This window comes from Sycon ciliatum, chromosome 4, assembly GCF_964019385.1.
Source record: "Sycon ciliatum chromosome 4, ocSycCili1.1, whole genome shotgun sequence".
NCBI classification, from domain to species: domain Eukaryota; kingdom Metazoa; phylum Porifera; class Calcarea; order Leucosolenida; family Sycettidae; genus Sycon; species Sycon ciliatum.
This window is the reverse complement of record NC_088646.1, coordinates 35330584-35345232: the sequence shown is the minus strand read 5'-3', so window position 1 is coordinate 35345232 and position 14649 is coordinate 35330584. Positions and strand designations below refer to the sequence as shown.

The window sequence follows — 14649 nt, the reverse complement described above, 5'->3', positions numbered from 1 at the left end:
CCAGGCTCGCTGCCGCCGAACCTCGTCGCCGAAGCGAATCCCAGTGCATGTGTGACCGCGCCCTAAGTGTTATGCCTATTTATTGCATTCCCAACTCATCACCTCTCTCTCTCTTTCACTCTCTCTCTCTCTCTCTCTCTCACTCTCTCTCTCTCTCTCTCTCTCTCTCTCTCTCTCTCTCTCTCTCTCTCTCTCTCTCTCTCTCTCTCTCGCTCTCCCTCCCTCCCTCCCTCCCTCCCTCCCTCTCTCTCTCTCTCTCTCTCTCTCTCTCTCTCTCTCTCTCTCTCTCTCTCTCTCTCTCTCTCTCTCTCTCTCTCTCTCTCTCTCTTTCTTTCTCCTCATCCATTCTACCTCACCTTCTCTTGTCTTTATCGCAGTAAATCACCCCCTTCTTTTAGGCTAAGGTGCGCAAGCTCACGTTAACGCCGAGACCATGGGTCAGTGTTGTGGGCTTGCCTCACCAGCACAGGCTTGCTTTGCAGCCCCTACTCTCCCTGCTGTTTTGTTATTGTATACTCTGTTGTCTTCTCCCCTTCTGACGAGTAGGTTGTGTACTTAGTAAAAAAAATCACAACCATGCCTGCTTTTAAATGTTAATGCACGAAAACACAAACACACACGCAAAAGTTTAATTGTTTTGTTGACTTGAGGAAACGTACCAGTCAATAAGCTCCTGGAGATTATCACACCCTGTTTGTAGTGCCCGTTGGGAGAGTTCTGGTCCAAAGCCAAGCTCGGTGAGTCTCAGCAGCAACTCGTCTTCCTAAACCCGTCGCAATAAGCAGCAAAAACAAAAGATATTCCCACATGCACGCGCAAAACAATGGGCGTATTCGATTACACACAATTCCATCCATTCCACGTACTTTGATTACACAGATTTCTTTGTCCGAATCCACAAATCCAATTCCGCCCATTCCGAAAATTCCAGTTGTTTGTTTCTATTACATGGCCTTAATCTGCTCATTCAAAAATTATGAAATCTGGGTCCCGGGTGTGCAATCGAACACGTCCAATGATGATGTATTGAAAGTAGGGCTGAAACAATTATACCAATAACTCGCATATCGATCGTTAAGAGTGCGATCGATAATCGTTAGTTTTCAAAACGAGTACTAACGATTTTTATGCATGCATATCAGTGACAGTATTCTAGCCCTTGCACTCCATCCGATAGTGGATACGAGTGCAATCATGTACTTTCAAGCGCAGTAAAATTGATTTGTGGCTTTGAAAGAGATTGGGAGAACTTCAGAAGTTAGAGATGAGAGAGCAGTTGCTAGTGGGTGATGACAAGATTCTTCGCTCTAGAAACAACATGAAACTCTCTACTTGAGTAGTTCATGCTGATAAAACCAGCCAGATATCTACAGATGTCAACAGGTGCGGTGCCACAAATTTTGAGCGTAGCAAAGGCATCATAGAATATCTTTATAAACTGGTGTTCGATAGGGCCGACAAGAATCGATAAAACCAATATATCGATCGTTAATGATATTGGTTGATCGCTAGGAGTTATTGAATGATCGTTTCAGCCCTAATTGAAAGGCAGAAATAACTACGATGTTTACTAGATGTTATAAAAAGCAACTTTCCTTATCTTCAAAGTCTTCAGGCTGAGAAGGAACACAGCAGCCATGTCACAACCTACTGTACAAGCCATGGAAGTCAAACTCTCAACCGTCACAAATTTGGTCACTTTGCCCCATAAAGAAACTTGTTTTGCAATTGAGTTTTCGACCTGGGACCAGCACCAGGATCGCAAAGAGATCAATTGTGCGATGTGGAAAGTTGAAGAATATGACTTGTTTTTTTTTGTATTTGTTACTTACTGTTTTTCTACTGGATTATAATAATTATTATTATTATTCTGTTCTAGTTAGACCCCATTGTGGTGATTGATTCCTGATGACTGCCACAAGAAAACGTTTGAATCATAACTCGACTGTTGCTTTGCGACTGCTGATGAGCGCGTTTACATTCTTCATTTCGATATTACGGGTTTCGTTTCCTCGCAGATTATATATCGCAGATTGAGTATATTATGAGTATTATTAAATGTGAACAGGCGTTTCGGAGACAGCAGTTTTAATATAGCTACAAAGACAACTAATTGCACAGTAAGCATTTCATATATGTTGACATGTATGTGTAAAATGTACGATTATCGCAAGGCACACAAGGAAGGGAAAGCGAGGATTCGTTCAGAACTGTTTTCTTGTTACAATCATCAGTGAATCTACGTAACAATGGAATGGAAACGTCTGTTCAGGTTCTTTCTTTGTTTTGCTGATGCTGATGATTCACATATGCATTGTTCTTACCTGCTGAGCTTGCCCCCCACTGAATAGATGTAGTATTATCACTCTTTTTTTGTTTCGCTCTTTTTCACCTTTCACTTTTATTTGTCCACATAAGATTAGTTCAAGTAGTCCCCGTTCCATTGTTACGTAGACCGTTCTGAACGAATCCTCGCTTTCCCTTCCTTGTGTGCCTTGCATTTTACACATACATGTCGACATAATAATATTATTATGAATAGTTTGTACATTTAATATTATAGCTACACAACTAATTGCACAGTAAGCATTTCATATAATATATGAAATGCTTACTGTGCAATTAGTTGTCTTTGTAGCTATATTATTAAATGTACAAACTATTCATAGGGCACATGTGTCAGCACTGACATCATCGAATGAACCAGGTCCATGGCCAGTAACAGCAAACAGCTGACTTGGCAGTACAGTGCCAGCTGAGAGAATACTCACCGTCCTTGATGAAAACATCTTATCCTCCAGATGCTATTCCAGCACTACGAATTGTTCGTAATGAAGTAGCAGTAATTCCTGAGTCCAAATAATTAATTCGCAACGTGGCAAATTGCAAACAAGGATATTTTCGCCACACAGCCGTGCAAGGCAGAATCAACGAGGCTTTTTTAAAATATCAGGCTACAGTCTCTGACACTGCGAAAAACTGGCCTTCTGCTCGGGACTTCAGTCTTCACTACACCTCTACTGCTCTCGATTTCTTCACAATGCACAAAACAGTGTTTTTACTTCATGTGCTGTCGTTTTTACTACATGTACATCACATGTGCACAGTCGAGTCATGTCATGTCCTGTCGTGTCAGGATCCAGTGTGGTGTTGACAGTCTGCAAAGTGCAAGTAAAATTTTCAAAGAGTCGACCAAGAAGCAAGATTCAAGAAATCAGCTGATCCAACTACTGCAAGTAACCACCGGTGCACCGTACATCAACTGGACGCGGCCCACGCAGTGAGTGGTTTCCATGGGGAGTTGACGCATTTGTGTTGCACATTTACCGCACGCCGCCGAGCTGCGCACGCGCCTAGCGCGTCTTGCGTTTGGCGTCGATGTCAGCTATAGCGCTAGCTACAGCTAGCTGTTTACGAGCATGCAAGTCGGCAAAAAACGCGACGAAGGGTTTCAGGCTTTCAGCTGATCTGGTTGTTGTCGGTGTTTTCCTGCTTTTGAGAAGAAGGTCCAAGTAAAAGTTAGCTACCAATTTTTCATATCTTGCTCTTTGTGAACTTTGTGAGAGAGATTAAAAGGAGCCACTTTGTTTACACCATGGACGCTTTAGGAGGAGGATTGAAGGTACGTCGTTCTCGGTCTTCGTCTTGCCTGTTCGTGTCGTTAGTTCCTAAATCGATGTTCTCTTCATTTTCCGTTCCCATATTTTGCAGCGCCTTGCTGAGGACCAAATACCGGGAGTCAGTGGTATGTTTCCCTTCAGTTTGCTTCGTTATTCGTAATGTTAGGCTCAGATTAGGCGTATTTGTTGGTGTTAATGTATACTCGTGCTCGTTCCTCATTTCTTTTGTTCATTTGGCTTATACGAAGACTAGCCAAGCTTGCTTGGTGATATCAACGCGAACAAGCGTATAATAATAATAATAATAATAACCCTCAAACTAGTGAAAATAATAATAATAATAATAATTAAAAAGCTATACGTGGAGATAAAAAATGTAATTAACGCAATAAATATACCGGTAGTAAGCTGCGCACTCAGTACAAACACCATTAGCAAAACTTGTTTCCATGTATAAAAGCTTGTTCCTTATACGTTTTCGTGGCCATCTCATCAGAATAATAACATCAAGAGTAGATAAACAAGAGTGTGCAACTCGCGGATGGGTTGGCCCACGGCGGAATTTTTTGTTGACGTAATCTTTTCGACGACGCACGCGCTGCGAGCCTTTTGGAGAGTTTTCCCTCGTGCACTTGGCTGGGCTTTACACTACAAGGTCGGTGCCCAGCACGTGCTCTCACACTGCTCTGCGGCAGAATCCGCGTTTCTCTGAAAAAAGGTGACGTAAACAAAAAATTCCGCCGTGGGCGCGGGGTATCTGCAGATTGTGCAGGAGAGATCCGGAGTTGCACACTCTTGTTTATCTACTCTTGATAACATGCAACTGCGCCGTACCTGACTGCTTCTGGGATGTCAGTTATTACTGGCACTGCAATTTACTCAATCTGCGGACAGAACTGTTTCGTCCTTTGTGGACTCGTCAGCGCAGCACAGAGGAAATGAGGCCGAACCTGAATAGCAATGGAAATAAAAATTTCCAATCAGGCCCGAACGTGCAATTTATGTAACTTGTTGCAGGAGCTGACTAGGCAAAACTGTACACGCATGATAGCTCAATAGAAAACATGAATGGTTAAAAAAAACCGAGATTGAATTGATTTTAGCAGCTTTCCTTTTGCAATTCTTTCCCAGAGTTCTAATATTGTACAGTGCAGATGGCCATGCATTCTTTCTGTTGGTTACATGCACATGTAGATGCAAAGAAGACAAAGTTATCCGACAACAGTCAACCGTCGCGCGTACTGCATGTGCGAAGCCTTCCGGCTGCAACGACGGAATTCGAGGTAGCCGCCCTTGCAGCACCATTTGGCCGAGTTACTAATATTATGCTACTTCGTCAGCGCAACCAGGCACTGATGGAGCTGGAAGATGAAGCTATTGCGGCTACCTGTTGCAACTATTATAACTATACTCCCGCTATGATAAGGTACGTGATTAAATTGATGTGGTGTGGTGCAGTGATAAATCCAGAGTTAGGCAGAGTTATGGTGGACATAGACACGACACTACATGATTTGTATTGGGCCAAGAAGTGTTTTCGCTGCTATAGATTCTCTCTCTCTCTCTCCCTCCCTCACACACGCGCGCGCACGCACACACACTTTCTCCATGAATTCCTATGATTTAGACAAGGCAAATAGCATTACACACTCTGCGGGTGCACTGAAGAGCCTTTTTCATACCACCATGAAAATGTAGAGCATGCGTCGCATGGCTTGGCTTCTTCAAAACTAGAATAATGTGCACACATCCTCAACTGCCTATATCCAAATTCCCAGAATGCAGTTCGTCTTTGTCTAGAGGTTGCCCATCTCCAGACGCGCAACTTTTGTATATAGAAAATGTCTCGTTGTGTTTATATCAGCGACATGTTGTTTTCCATCTTGCGCAGGGGCCAAACTGTTCAGCTGCAGCATTCGCGCCACACAGAGTTGCTGCTGTCACCCAGTAACAACGCCACGGTAAGCACGGCAGTGAAGATGATGGGACTTATAGTTTTGTTGGTGCTTTTCTAGAAGAAGAAGAATGTACTAGTACGCTGAAGTATATGGCTGTGCTTCATTATCTCATCCATTAGGTTTTTCAGCAGTCTCCTTTGCTCCACTGGGTCTGCTGTGGCAGTTGCCCTGTTATTCTGTTTTCCTGTACAATGTGCTGTGCAGGTGTGTGCAGCTGTGATTTAAATTGTTTTGTATGTTGTTTTTCTTGGACAGGGTGGTGCCGCTCAGGCAACACCTGGAACAGATGGTCCCAACGTTCTACACATCCTCATTGACAACATGATCTATCCTGTTACTTTGGATGTGCTGCATACGGTATGTGTTTGTGTTTGTGCGTTAAAGGTGTTGTCTATCTCTTTTTGCCTCTGTCATGTAACTCTTGCTTCTCTTTATCTCTTGTGGTCACAAACTCTTGGAACTCCTTCCTTTTTTTCTCTTTCCTAATGTTCTTTTATCCTGACGTACAACTCATAAGTGTACAGGAGTGTACTTAGTTTTTGCTTATTTCTGCTACTGATGTTTCTTTCTCTTCTCCATTGATGAACTGCCTGTTGTAGATTTTCTCCAAGTATGGGACTGTTTTGCGCATCATCACATTCACGAAGAATGGTGAGTACACTCCCGGTATGCCAATAGGACCAGGAATTTACATTGATTGCATATAGATTGGATTAGTGCGCCCCTGTGCTGTGGAGCTGGTCATTGTGATTTCAGGTGAAGACCACTTAGGGCCATCCCAAGAACTGATATAGTTTCTCAAAACAGTATTTTTTGTTCACCCCCCCCCCCCCCCCCCTCTCACGATGAACACACATTCCAAGAAATATGATCAGTGCTCAACCTTTTCCCCAATAAAAAAAACAGGTATCATCTCTAAAGTATATTGATATTTGTTGACAGCCTCTTGGGTCCTAAAGCTATAGTTTTCCTGGGCTTAGATCTGGTTTCTCAATGTTACACTGACGAGTGTACAAAGGCGGACGAAGCAGTGCTGTCTGCAGATTGAGTATGTGTATTCTTGTGTGTATCGGGCCACCAGTGTCCTGTCACCCACGTGTTTGGTACATGCATGCTGTGGAGCTAATAAGTAATAGTATGCTGGTTTACCCGTTGGCAATTGACTGTATAATTATCATTAGGTACTGTCCCAGCGGCGTATATTAGCAGTGCCTCGGTGATCTACTAACATTGTCTATTTCCCCTGTGCACGCTCCTCTTTGATTCGTACTGCTGCAGGCCAGTTCCAGGCATTGGTTGAGCTTTCTGATTCTCATTCCGCATCTACAGCCAAACTGGTTAGTCTCAACTCTTATGGGGTATTCACACGACGTGAAAATGAACGAAAACACGTTGGCATAAAGGTGGACAAGCCGCCCAACGGATTCACACAGACAACAGACCCGTGCAAATCTCGCATGCGTCTGTGTACTCATGTAACTTGAGTACTCTCGCTGTTTTCGCACACGCGCAAAGCACGAACGTGGGCCTAGGACCCCGATCAAGTTAATCAAGATTTTGCACGCGCTAGGGTCACACGAGTAAAAAGTACCACACACGTGGGTTTGCGCGTCGTGTGAATCCCCTATTAAGACGCGCCCATATACCGTAATGTCACTTATAAAAGCCTGGCTTGTTCCTATAAGCCGATGGCAGGGCTGGGCTTGTATTCACAACAGTCTTTTATATGAGGCAGACTTCTATACAAGACACTATGGTATCTCAGCCAGGGTTGAGCTGAACCTGAATGCTTGCTGTCATTTGGAACCCTGTGACCATCCTTTGATTTGTTGAATCTGGGGTTTTTTCCTTGCTGTGTTCCCTTGCTCAATGCGCATTTTCATGCATTCTGCAAGTTGCACATAATGAGCAGGTCATTGATGGCTGGATGTAGACACTCGTTGGTGCTGAGTCCTTTGTGGCAGAAGCGTTGCTGGTTGCACTAGCTTTCATTGTTTCTCTGCTCGGATCTTCTTTCTGTTTGTCTGTGACAGGCATTGGATGGTCAGAATATCTATGACCGATGTTGCACAATGAGGATCGACTCGTCCAAGCTGGCCACTCTGACAGTGAACAGTAATACAGACCGTCAACGCGACTATACCAAGCCTGATGTTTCGGACAGTAAGCAGCTTGATTAGACTACAGTCACTCACTGGGTTGCATGCTGCTTTCATTGGTCCTGAGCATCATGTTGATGCTTTTCTGATGCGTGGCAAGTGCATTCTTTTGTTTTTTCTTATAGTCCACCTGTATTTCTGCATGTGAGAGCTCATCAGCCCTTCATTTGTGCCCTGCTTTCCATGTAGATGTGACCACAGTACGCCCTGTGTTGTTGGGTGGAGGATCTGCAGCTACCGCCGCCAGCATTGCTGGCCTGCCAGGCATGCCCGCGGGCATGACAGCGCTGCAGAACTTGATGGCTGGTAACGGTGCATTGGGTGCGATGTCTGGTGCCAACATGGCTGGCCTTGGTGGCATGTCCACTGCTAGCCCTGTCCTGCTTGTCAGCAATCTCAACGACGAGGTGAGCAACAGACAAGTTACTCATTTGCTTTTTCGGCCATGGTACTAAAAAGGCCATTGCCAGATTCGCCTCGGTGGGTTTTTCTGCTTTCATGCTTTATATGACTGGGGATGGCCAGGAACTGTGCACCTGTCAGTCTTTTGTGTGTTCTTTGTTGGGCTCTACGACTGCTGCTCTGTGCATGCGTGCATCATTATGTTAAAAGATCATGACGGAGTGACTTGCTTTGGCTTGTCAACCTGTAAGCCCTTCTGACTCTCTGGCCTCTGCCTCCATTAACCTTTCCTCTTCTCACTGATCTTCACTAGATGCTGTCTCCTACTAACTTCTACTCCGCATCTGTGTGTTCCTCTCTCTGCTCTGCTTCTTCTCTTCTTGGCTTTCTCTTCTCCTCCTTGCTCAACTGCTGGGTGTTAGACTGTATCACCCCAGGACCTCTTCATTCTGTTCGGTATGTCTTCTTTTCACTGGCCTCTGCCTTTCTGTCTGTCTTTAGTCTTTCTCTTCCTTTCAAAGCACTTCTCCATGTGGCCAAGAGTACACAACCCCAAGAGTGTGCAACTCCAGTCTGCGGCAGCAGATCTTTGCGTCACGTGACAGGCCATTACACACTATCTGCACCATGAGCATTGTTTGCCACCGTAGCCTTTTGAAATGTGTCAGATGATGTGAAATTCTGCTGTCGCAGCAATGGATAGGGATGGTAAAGGGAATTAAGCACTCTTGGGATTGTAGACTCTTGCTGTGACTTGGCAGCCGAACCTGATGAGGACTCGCAGGTATGTATCCAGTAACAGAGCATTGAGTTTTTTATTGGTGTGGTTTCCTTCGCTTAAATATTGAAGTTTGGGTTCTGTCTACAATTCCCTGAAACACAGGGGGGGGGGGGGGGGGGCATGGCTGGTCCTTTGGGTTTCTGGCGGCTTGGTAGAAAGCCCAAGTTGATGTTAATTGCATGCTCTGTCTTTCTTTTTCAGGTGTGTACGGTGATGTGCAGCGCGTGAAAATCCTCTTCAACAAGAAAGACACCGCTCTGATCCAATTTGCTACTGGTCAGCAGTCTCAGACTGGTAAGCATGTGCTCTGTGAACTACTGACATGTCACTGGTGATCTCTCTCTCTCTCTCCTTTTCTTTTTTTCTTTTTTTTCTTTTAGAATCTTGATATTAACAACATCTACAGGCCGTTTCTTCCATGGTTTTGCCTGTAATTGAAGGTGGTGTGCTTGCGTTGGATTTTAACTCTTCTCCAACCCCCAAAGTGGATAACTTCTCAGTCCCAGCAACACGCCACGACCCATTTTGATGATAACTTGAAATGGGCATCTTTGGCTTTTTGGAAAGCTTGAGCCATGGGGAGTTCTCTAGCAACAGTTTCTAGCTTTTGTTTGTACTTTGAAGTGAGAGGAACAAAAATCTATTTACAAATCCGAAGTGACGTACGCTCTCTATCTGTGCACTCTATGTAGTCTCTAATGTTGTGTCTGTGTGTGTGTGTCTGTGTGCAGCCCAACGCCATCTTCACCGCGTCACATTCCAAACTAAGGTGATGCATGTAACCACGTCCAAGCACAACAGCGTCGCCATGCCCAACGAAGACCAGGTATGTGCTACAACCCAGTGTTCACCTCGCTGGGCTGCTGTGTTTCTGGAAGTAGTGGCGCTTATTCATACATTCAAGAGTACATAAACCAGAGTGTGCAACTCGGGATGGTTCCTGTGGGAGCGTAATTCGTGCAGTACGTCATTTCTGACAGCATGGTAAGCCACAGGTACGGTGAAAAGTTGCGTAACCAGTCGCGGTGGTGCAGGTCACTGAGTTTGTCCTGATTTCGGTTTTTTGATACGGATAGCCTGGTGACTTTACTTGTCGGTGGATGTACGCAGCGTACACAGTTACACAAAACACCGAAATCCTGAAACTGGACGTCTAAAATCAAGCAAACTTGGCTGATTTCCGGGCTATGAAACATGAAAATTTGAGCTGTACGCCGTCGCGGCTTGGCTGACCTCATCAGGGTGACGTAGTGCACGAACTGCGCTGTTTCAGATCTGATATGCACAGTTGCACACTCTGGTTTATGTACTCTTGATACATTGTATACGTGATTAGGAATTCACCTAGCTTCATTGTAGTTTAACTTCTTTGTCTGTTCTTACCAGTATAATGATATCCGTTCCGTTTCCACTGCAGGATGCAACACTCACAAAGGATTTCACTGATTCTCCCCTGCATCGCTACAAGGTATGTTCATCACGACATGTATAATGAGATCTAGATGATGTGCTTAGTAGCATACATGACTTATTCTTCAACAATGGGCTGTCATTTCCATGAATACGGGTAACAGAGACGGCTGAAATGCACTCAATGCCCTTTTAGGATGGGGTCAGAGCGGATAATCACTTCATTTTTGCTTGGTGTTTGTTACGATCTTAAACTTTCCAATCCTGGCCCTTATTGCTGTCCTCAAATTGTATTTACTACATTTTGCTCTGCCTCATGTTGGTGTTTTGCTTGTTTGTTGTACCTTTATGTTGACAGCAATCTGGTTCACATAATCTGCAGAACATCTACCCGCCATCACCATCCCTTCATCTGTCTAATATCCCGTGAGTATTTCCCCACTATTTACAAGGAACACCAAATACCATGCAGTCTTCAACCCCGTTCCCGCGCCCCTCTCTCTCTCTTATGGACGCACCAGCGCACCCTTTTTTTCGGCCTTCTTCCACCTCGTGTTGGCAAGAGACTGCTCGGCTCCTGTTTTAATCATTGTTTCCGTGCTTGTTTGCTTTGTAGAGCATCCATAACACAAGACGAGCTGGAGAGACTGTTCCTGTTGATCTCACCCTCTCTTGTCACATTCAAGTGGATAACGTGAGTAGCAGAGCTTTGGTATGCTGGGAAGATAACTGTCTCACGTCGACACCACTAAAATTTTTGTTGTGCACTTCTTTGGAAAGTGCTTAGCTGAGTATCTCTATCTGCCCGTACTGTGAACGCTACTTCAGACGCCTGCAACGGACTAGCCATGTGATCTTTAGGATCATTAGTAGTCTCTGCTGCCAGCTGCAGTGTTGCTCAGTGAAACCTGGTCTCGTTAACCCTTTACCGTTTTAGGTATTTGTACAGCAAAAACCAACCGTCATTGTTCATGCCGTAACTTTTTTATTTTTCACTTTTATCATGTACAAAATGGGGTGATTCTGAAAGTAAAAACCCTCAGGAATGCGATGCAACAACTTTCAAGTCCAGAAAACGAACACAGATTTCACTATTTACCACTAATAATTATTTGAATTTATTGCCGATCGGGCAAACTGTTGCAATATGCAATAAATCAGATCCTTGCACTGGAGTGGCTCCCTCAGGTAAGTGGATACCAGGTTCGTTCTCTGGGTGGAATGCAGGAGTGTTACCAGTCACAGTGGTGTCAGCATTGTCCCAAGTATTGCGAATATCGACTAGTGCAGGTTGCACCGCTGGCTGTACCTAGTACCTGTGCACCACGACCTCTACCGTGACGACGGCCTATTCCACGGCCGAATCCTCTCTCTCTGCCACGTCCGCTTCCACCATTCGTGGCACTCATCTCAGCGACACTGTCGTCGTCTGTGACATCCATGTCACTCTCACTGGCGCTGCTTTCACTCGCCATGTCATCGTCGCGGTCATCGTCAGAATAAATATTTTCAACAGGATTGTCTGGCTCCACAAACTCATCTTCGCTGGATGAGGCAGCGACAGAGTCATCAGGAAGGGTCTCCAGAAGCGAAAGAGCTTGCTCCGCGTCCATGGCTTGCACAGCAGGGCAGACAGTCGTGAGGCGAGCTCAAGCAAAAGTCGAAATAATCTGCAGGCAATACCAAAAGTCGTAGGGTACGCACTTTTCCCAAAGCGCATTTTTCAAGTCGCGATTTTCGCGATTTTTTATATTGCATCACACAAAAAAATTGTCGGCACCCTCTGCGCGTACATCTTGGCTACCAGTAGGGAAAACCCCAGCTCTCTGCGGTGAACCAGTCCAGCGCTGTGCGCATACTAGTCATCGACCGCGAGCGGTCGAAATTTGTACGTACAAACGGTAAAGGGTTAATATTGTAGCACCACTGCACGGCCCAGTGTTCACACTGCGACTGCCCAGCAGCTGACGCTAACTAAAGCGGGATTCACAGAAGCTTTTTTGCGATGCGACACGCGATGCACAGGCGCGAAACCGGGAAAACCCCAAATCGCAGCCTTGTCGCACCCCACGCAACTGGGCCATCGCAGAAGTTGAGCTTGGCTCAACTTTTGCGATGCGATGCGACAAGCGATTTGGCGTACGATTTTGACCTTTTCTACAGCAAAGTTGTACAAAGGTTCAAGAGTTACCTATAAATTTGTACAAGTTGTATCAAACCGCGCGAATATCATGGTGACGTAGCCAAATCAGCAAGATGTTGTCGCATCACTGACTTCTTCTGTGAATGGTATTTCGCGAGTTCGCATCGCACGCGTCCGTCGCAGATCGCGTCGCATCGCGTGTCCCATCGCGAAAAAGCTTCTGTGAATCCCGCTTAACTCTCTTGGTTGAATTGTATTGAGCAGCCCTGTTGTGATCTATCTCCCACAAGACATTTCACCCTGGCAGCTCAGTGTTTCTTCAGACTAGGAGTCTCTACAACACCACTCTACAGCTGCATGTAGAAGAAGATTTGTATGGCGTTTAAAATCTGTATTTCCTTGTCGACTGTGTTGTGCTCTGCAGCAATCAGCGGTCAGAAGAGCCTGCAAAGTAAGTCTAGCGGTTCCATGTGTATTGTGTGACTTTGTTGAAAACAGTACGTAGTGGTGGTGTTTGGGAAGCCCATGAGTGTATTGGGAGGATTGCTGCTTTGTCATTACCTGGGAATCTCATACCAAAGTACAGTGGAGGTAACTGCAATGTGACCCCAGGAATACAGCAGGATTTGTACGTACTAGTGCATACATGTGTATCGTTGCACCGCAAACCTCCCCATTGTTTCTGAAGTAGTCGCACTACTGCAAGATACAGCTGCGTGTGTACAGTACAGCACTTGTAGCCATGCACATGCATGCACTGTTGTGTCTATGCTTTGGGGCTGGTGTGATCGCATACTGTGTAGTTGCGTGCACACCGTTCCTGGGGTAGGATTTCACTTCCTGACACTTAAGTTGCCCCCAAAAACGTTGCCAATGTGTACTTCGCTTCTGTTTGTGTCAATACTAACTAATCACTGTCTCTGTTGCTTGCTGTCTTCACAGGGTAGACAGACGAATGGCCTTGGTCCAGCTGCCCAGTACAGAGCTTGCCATCCAGGCGCTTGTGGTGAGTTGGAGTCATGTAATTTTTATTAGCAATATAAAGGCTGAACTGTGCACACATATTCTATACACGCATCATGGCAAAGTTAGTGGGTAAGTTCAAAGAAAGTTTTCTCGTGATATGTAGGATATGTATCTCGTGCAACTCTTCATGCTATGTATTTTAATTATATCGTTTTGTGTGCTTGTGTTTGTGTTTAGATGCTACACAACCACAAGTTTGAGGAGAAGCGATACCTTCGAGTGTCCTTTGCGAAGAACGCCACTGTGCAATAAAAACTTCTTGAGATTGTTCCAGCTGGGACTTCTTCACCCATCTCTCTCTCTCTCTCTCTTTCTTCCTTTTGTTTCCGTTTATGCTTTATACCAAGAGTACATAACCCCCAAGAGTGTGCAACTGCCTGCACAACCACTATGCTGTGCTGCGACGGCAGAACTTCACATCACGTGACATGGTTCAAAAGGTTACGCTGGCAAACAGTGCAAAGTGACCAGAAGAGAGTGGAGCCCGAAGCTGGGTTGTGCACAACCCTGTATATATCATGCAAAGAGTGCAAATAATGTGTACGGGTTCATCACGTGATGTGAAGTTCTGCCGTCATAGCTGGAGTTGCACATTCTTGGGGGTTATGTACTCTTGTTTATACTCTTACCATGTTTTCATGAAAGCTCGAAGCACTATTTTTTTTAAGATGATTCACAAAACCAAGCTTAGGTAGTGCACATTTTAGTGCTTTCTGTATGTATAGACTAGCCCCCGGATGCTACAGTATGTGGTGCTGATGATTACATAAACACAACTCGTGAATCAGTAGCTTACCGGTATGTACATATTTCCGCTTAGCATCAAGATGACTTTATCCAACCATTTTGTGCTTCCGCTCGGTGCTCGCCGCTACTACTCCCTAATATTAAGAGTCCATGTATGCACTCTTGCTAATACTTTGAATAAATGCATGCTGAGGTCTGAAACTTAATAAGAACACTTCAAAAGGCTTGTCATATCAAGAGTGAGGGGTTATGGATTCTTGGTCCCAAAATCTGAACATGTCTCCTCAACACTCCAGAACTACTGTAAAGAGAGAAAATTTCTCTAGAGATTAATTTTCTCTATTTTCGCAGCCATCGCACATTCGCGAATATAAATCGTCGCACACGGCCCTGTGCATTGACT

At 45.0% G+C, this 14649-nt stretch overlaps 2 protein-coding genes across 2 annotated transcripts in view; one reads left to right on the top strand and one right to left on the bottom strand.

Moving 5' to 3' along the window:
* Positions 1-3196, bottom strand: part of LOC135815899 (uncharacterized) — a 32881-nt gene extending 29685 nt beyond the window's left edge. Inside the window, exons 1-2 of the mRNA XM_065329244.1 lie at positions 2772-3196; positions 660-763 (exon numbers count right to left, since the gene is read on the bottom strand). Of these exons, the coding sequence (XP_065185316.1) occupies positions 660-763; positions 2772-2789 (122 nt within the window). The 5' untranslated portion in view covers positions 2790-3196. The remainder of the gene's footprint in view (positions 1-659; positions 764-2771) is intronic.
* Positions 3197-3460: 264 nt separating this feature from the next.
* Positions 3461-14343, top strand: LOC135815898 (polypyrimidine tract-binding protein 2-like). Its single transcript, XM_065329243.1, has 18 exons — positions 3461-3622; positions 3712-3745; positions 4815-5046; positions 5512-5581; positions 5834-5935; positions 6178-6229; positions 6857-6915; positions 7612-7741; positions 7927-8144; positions 8562-8595; positions 9122-9214; positions 9652-9746; positions 10338-10388; positions 10689-10756; positions 10947-11024; positions 12898-12924; positions 13416-13479; positions 13677-14343. The coding sequence occupies exons 1-18, from the start codon at positions 3596-3598 to the stop codon at positions 13749-13751; spliced, it is 1509 nt and encodes a 502-aa protein (XP_065185315.1). The 5' UTR covers positions 3461-3595; the 3' UTR covers positions 13752-14343.
* The last annotated feature ends 306 nt before the right edge of the window (positions 14344-14649 follow it).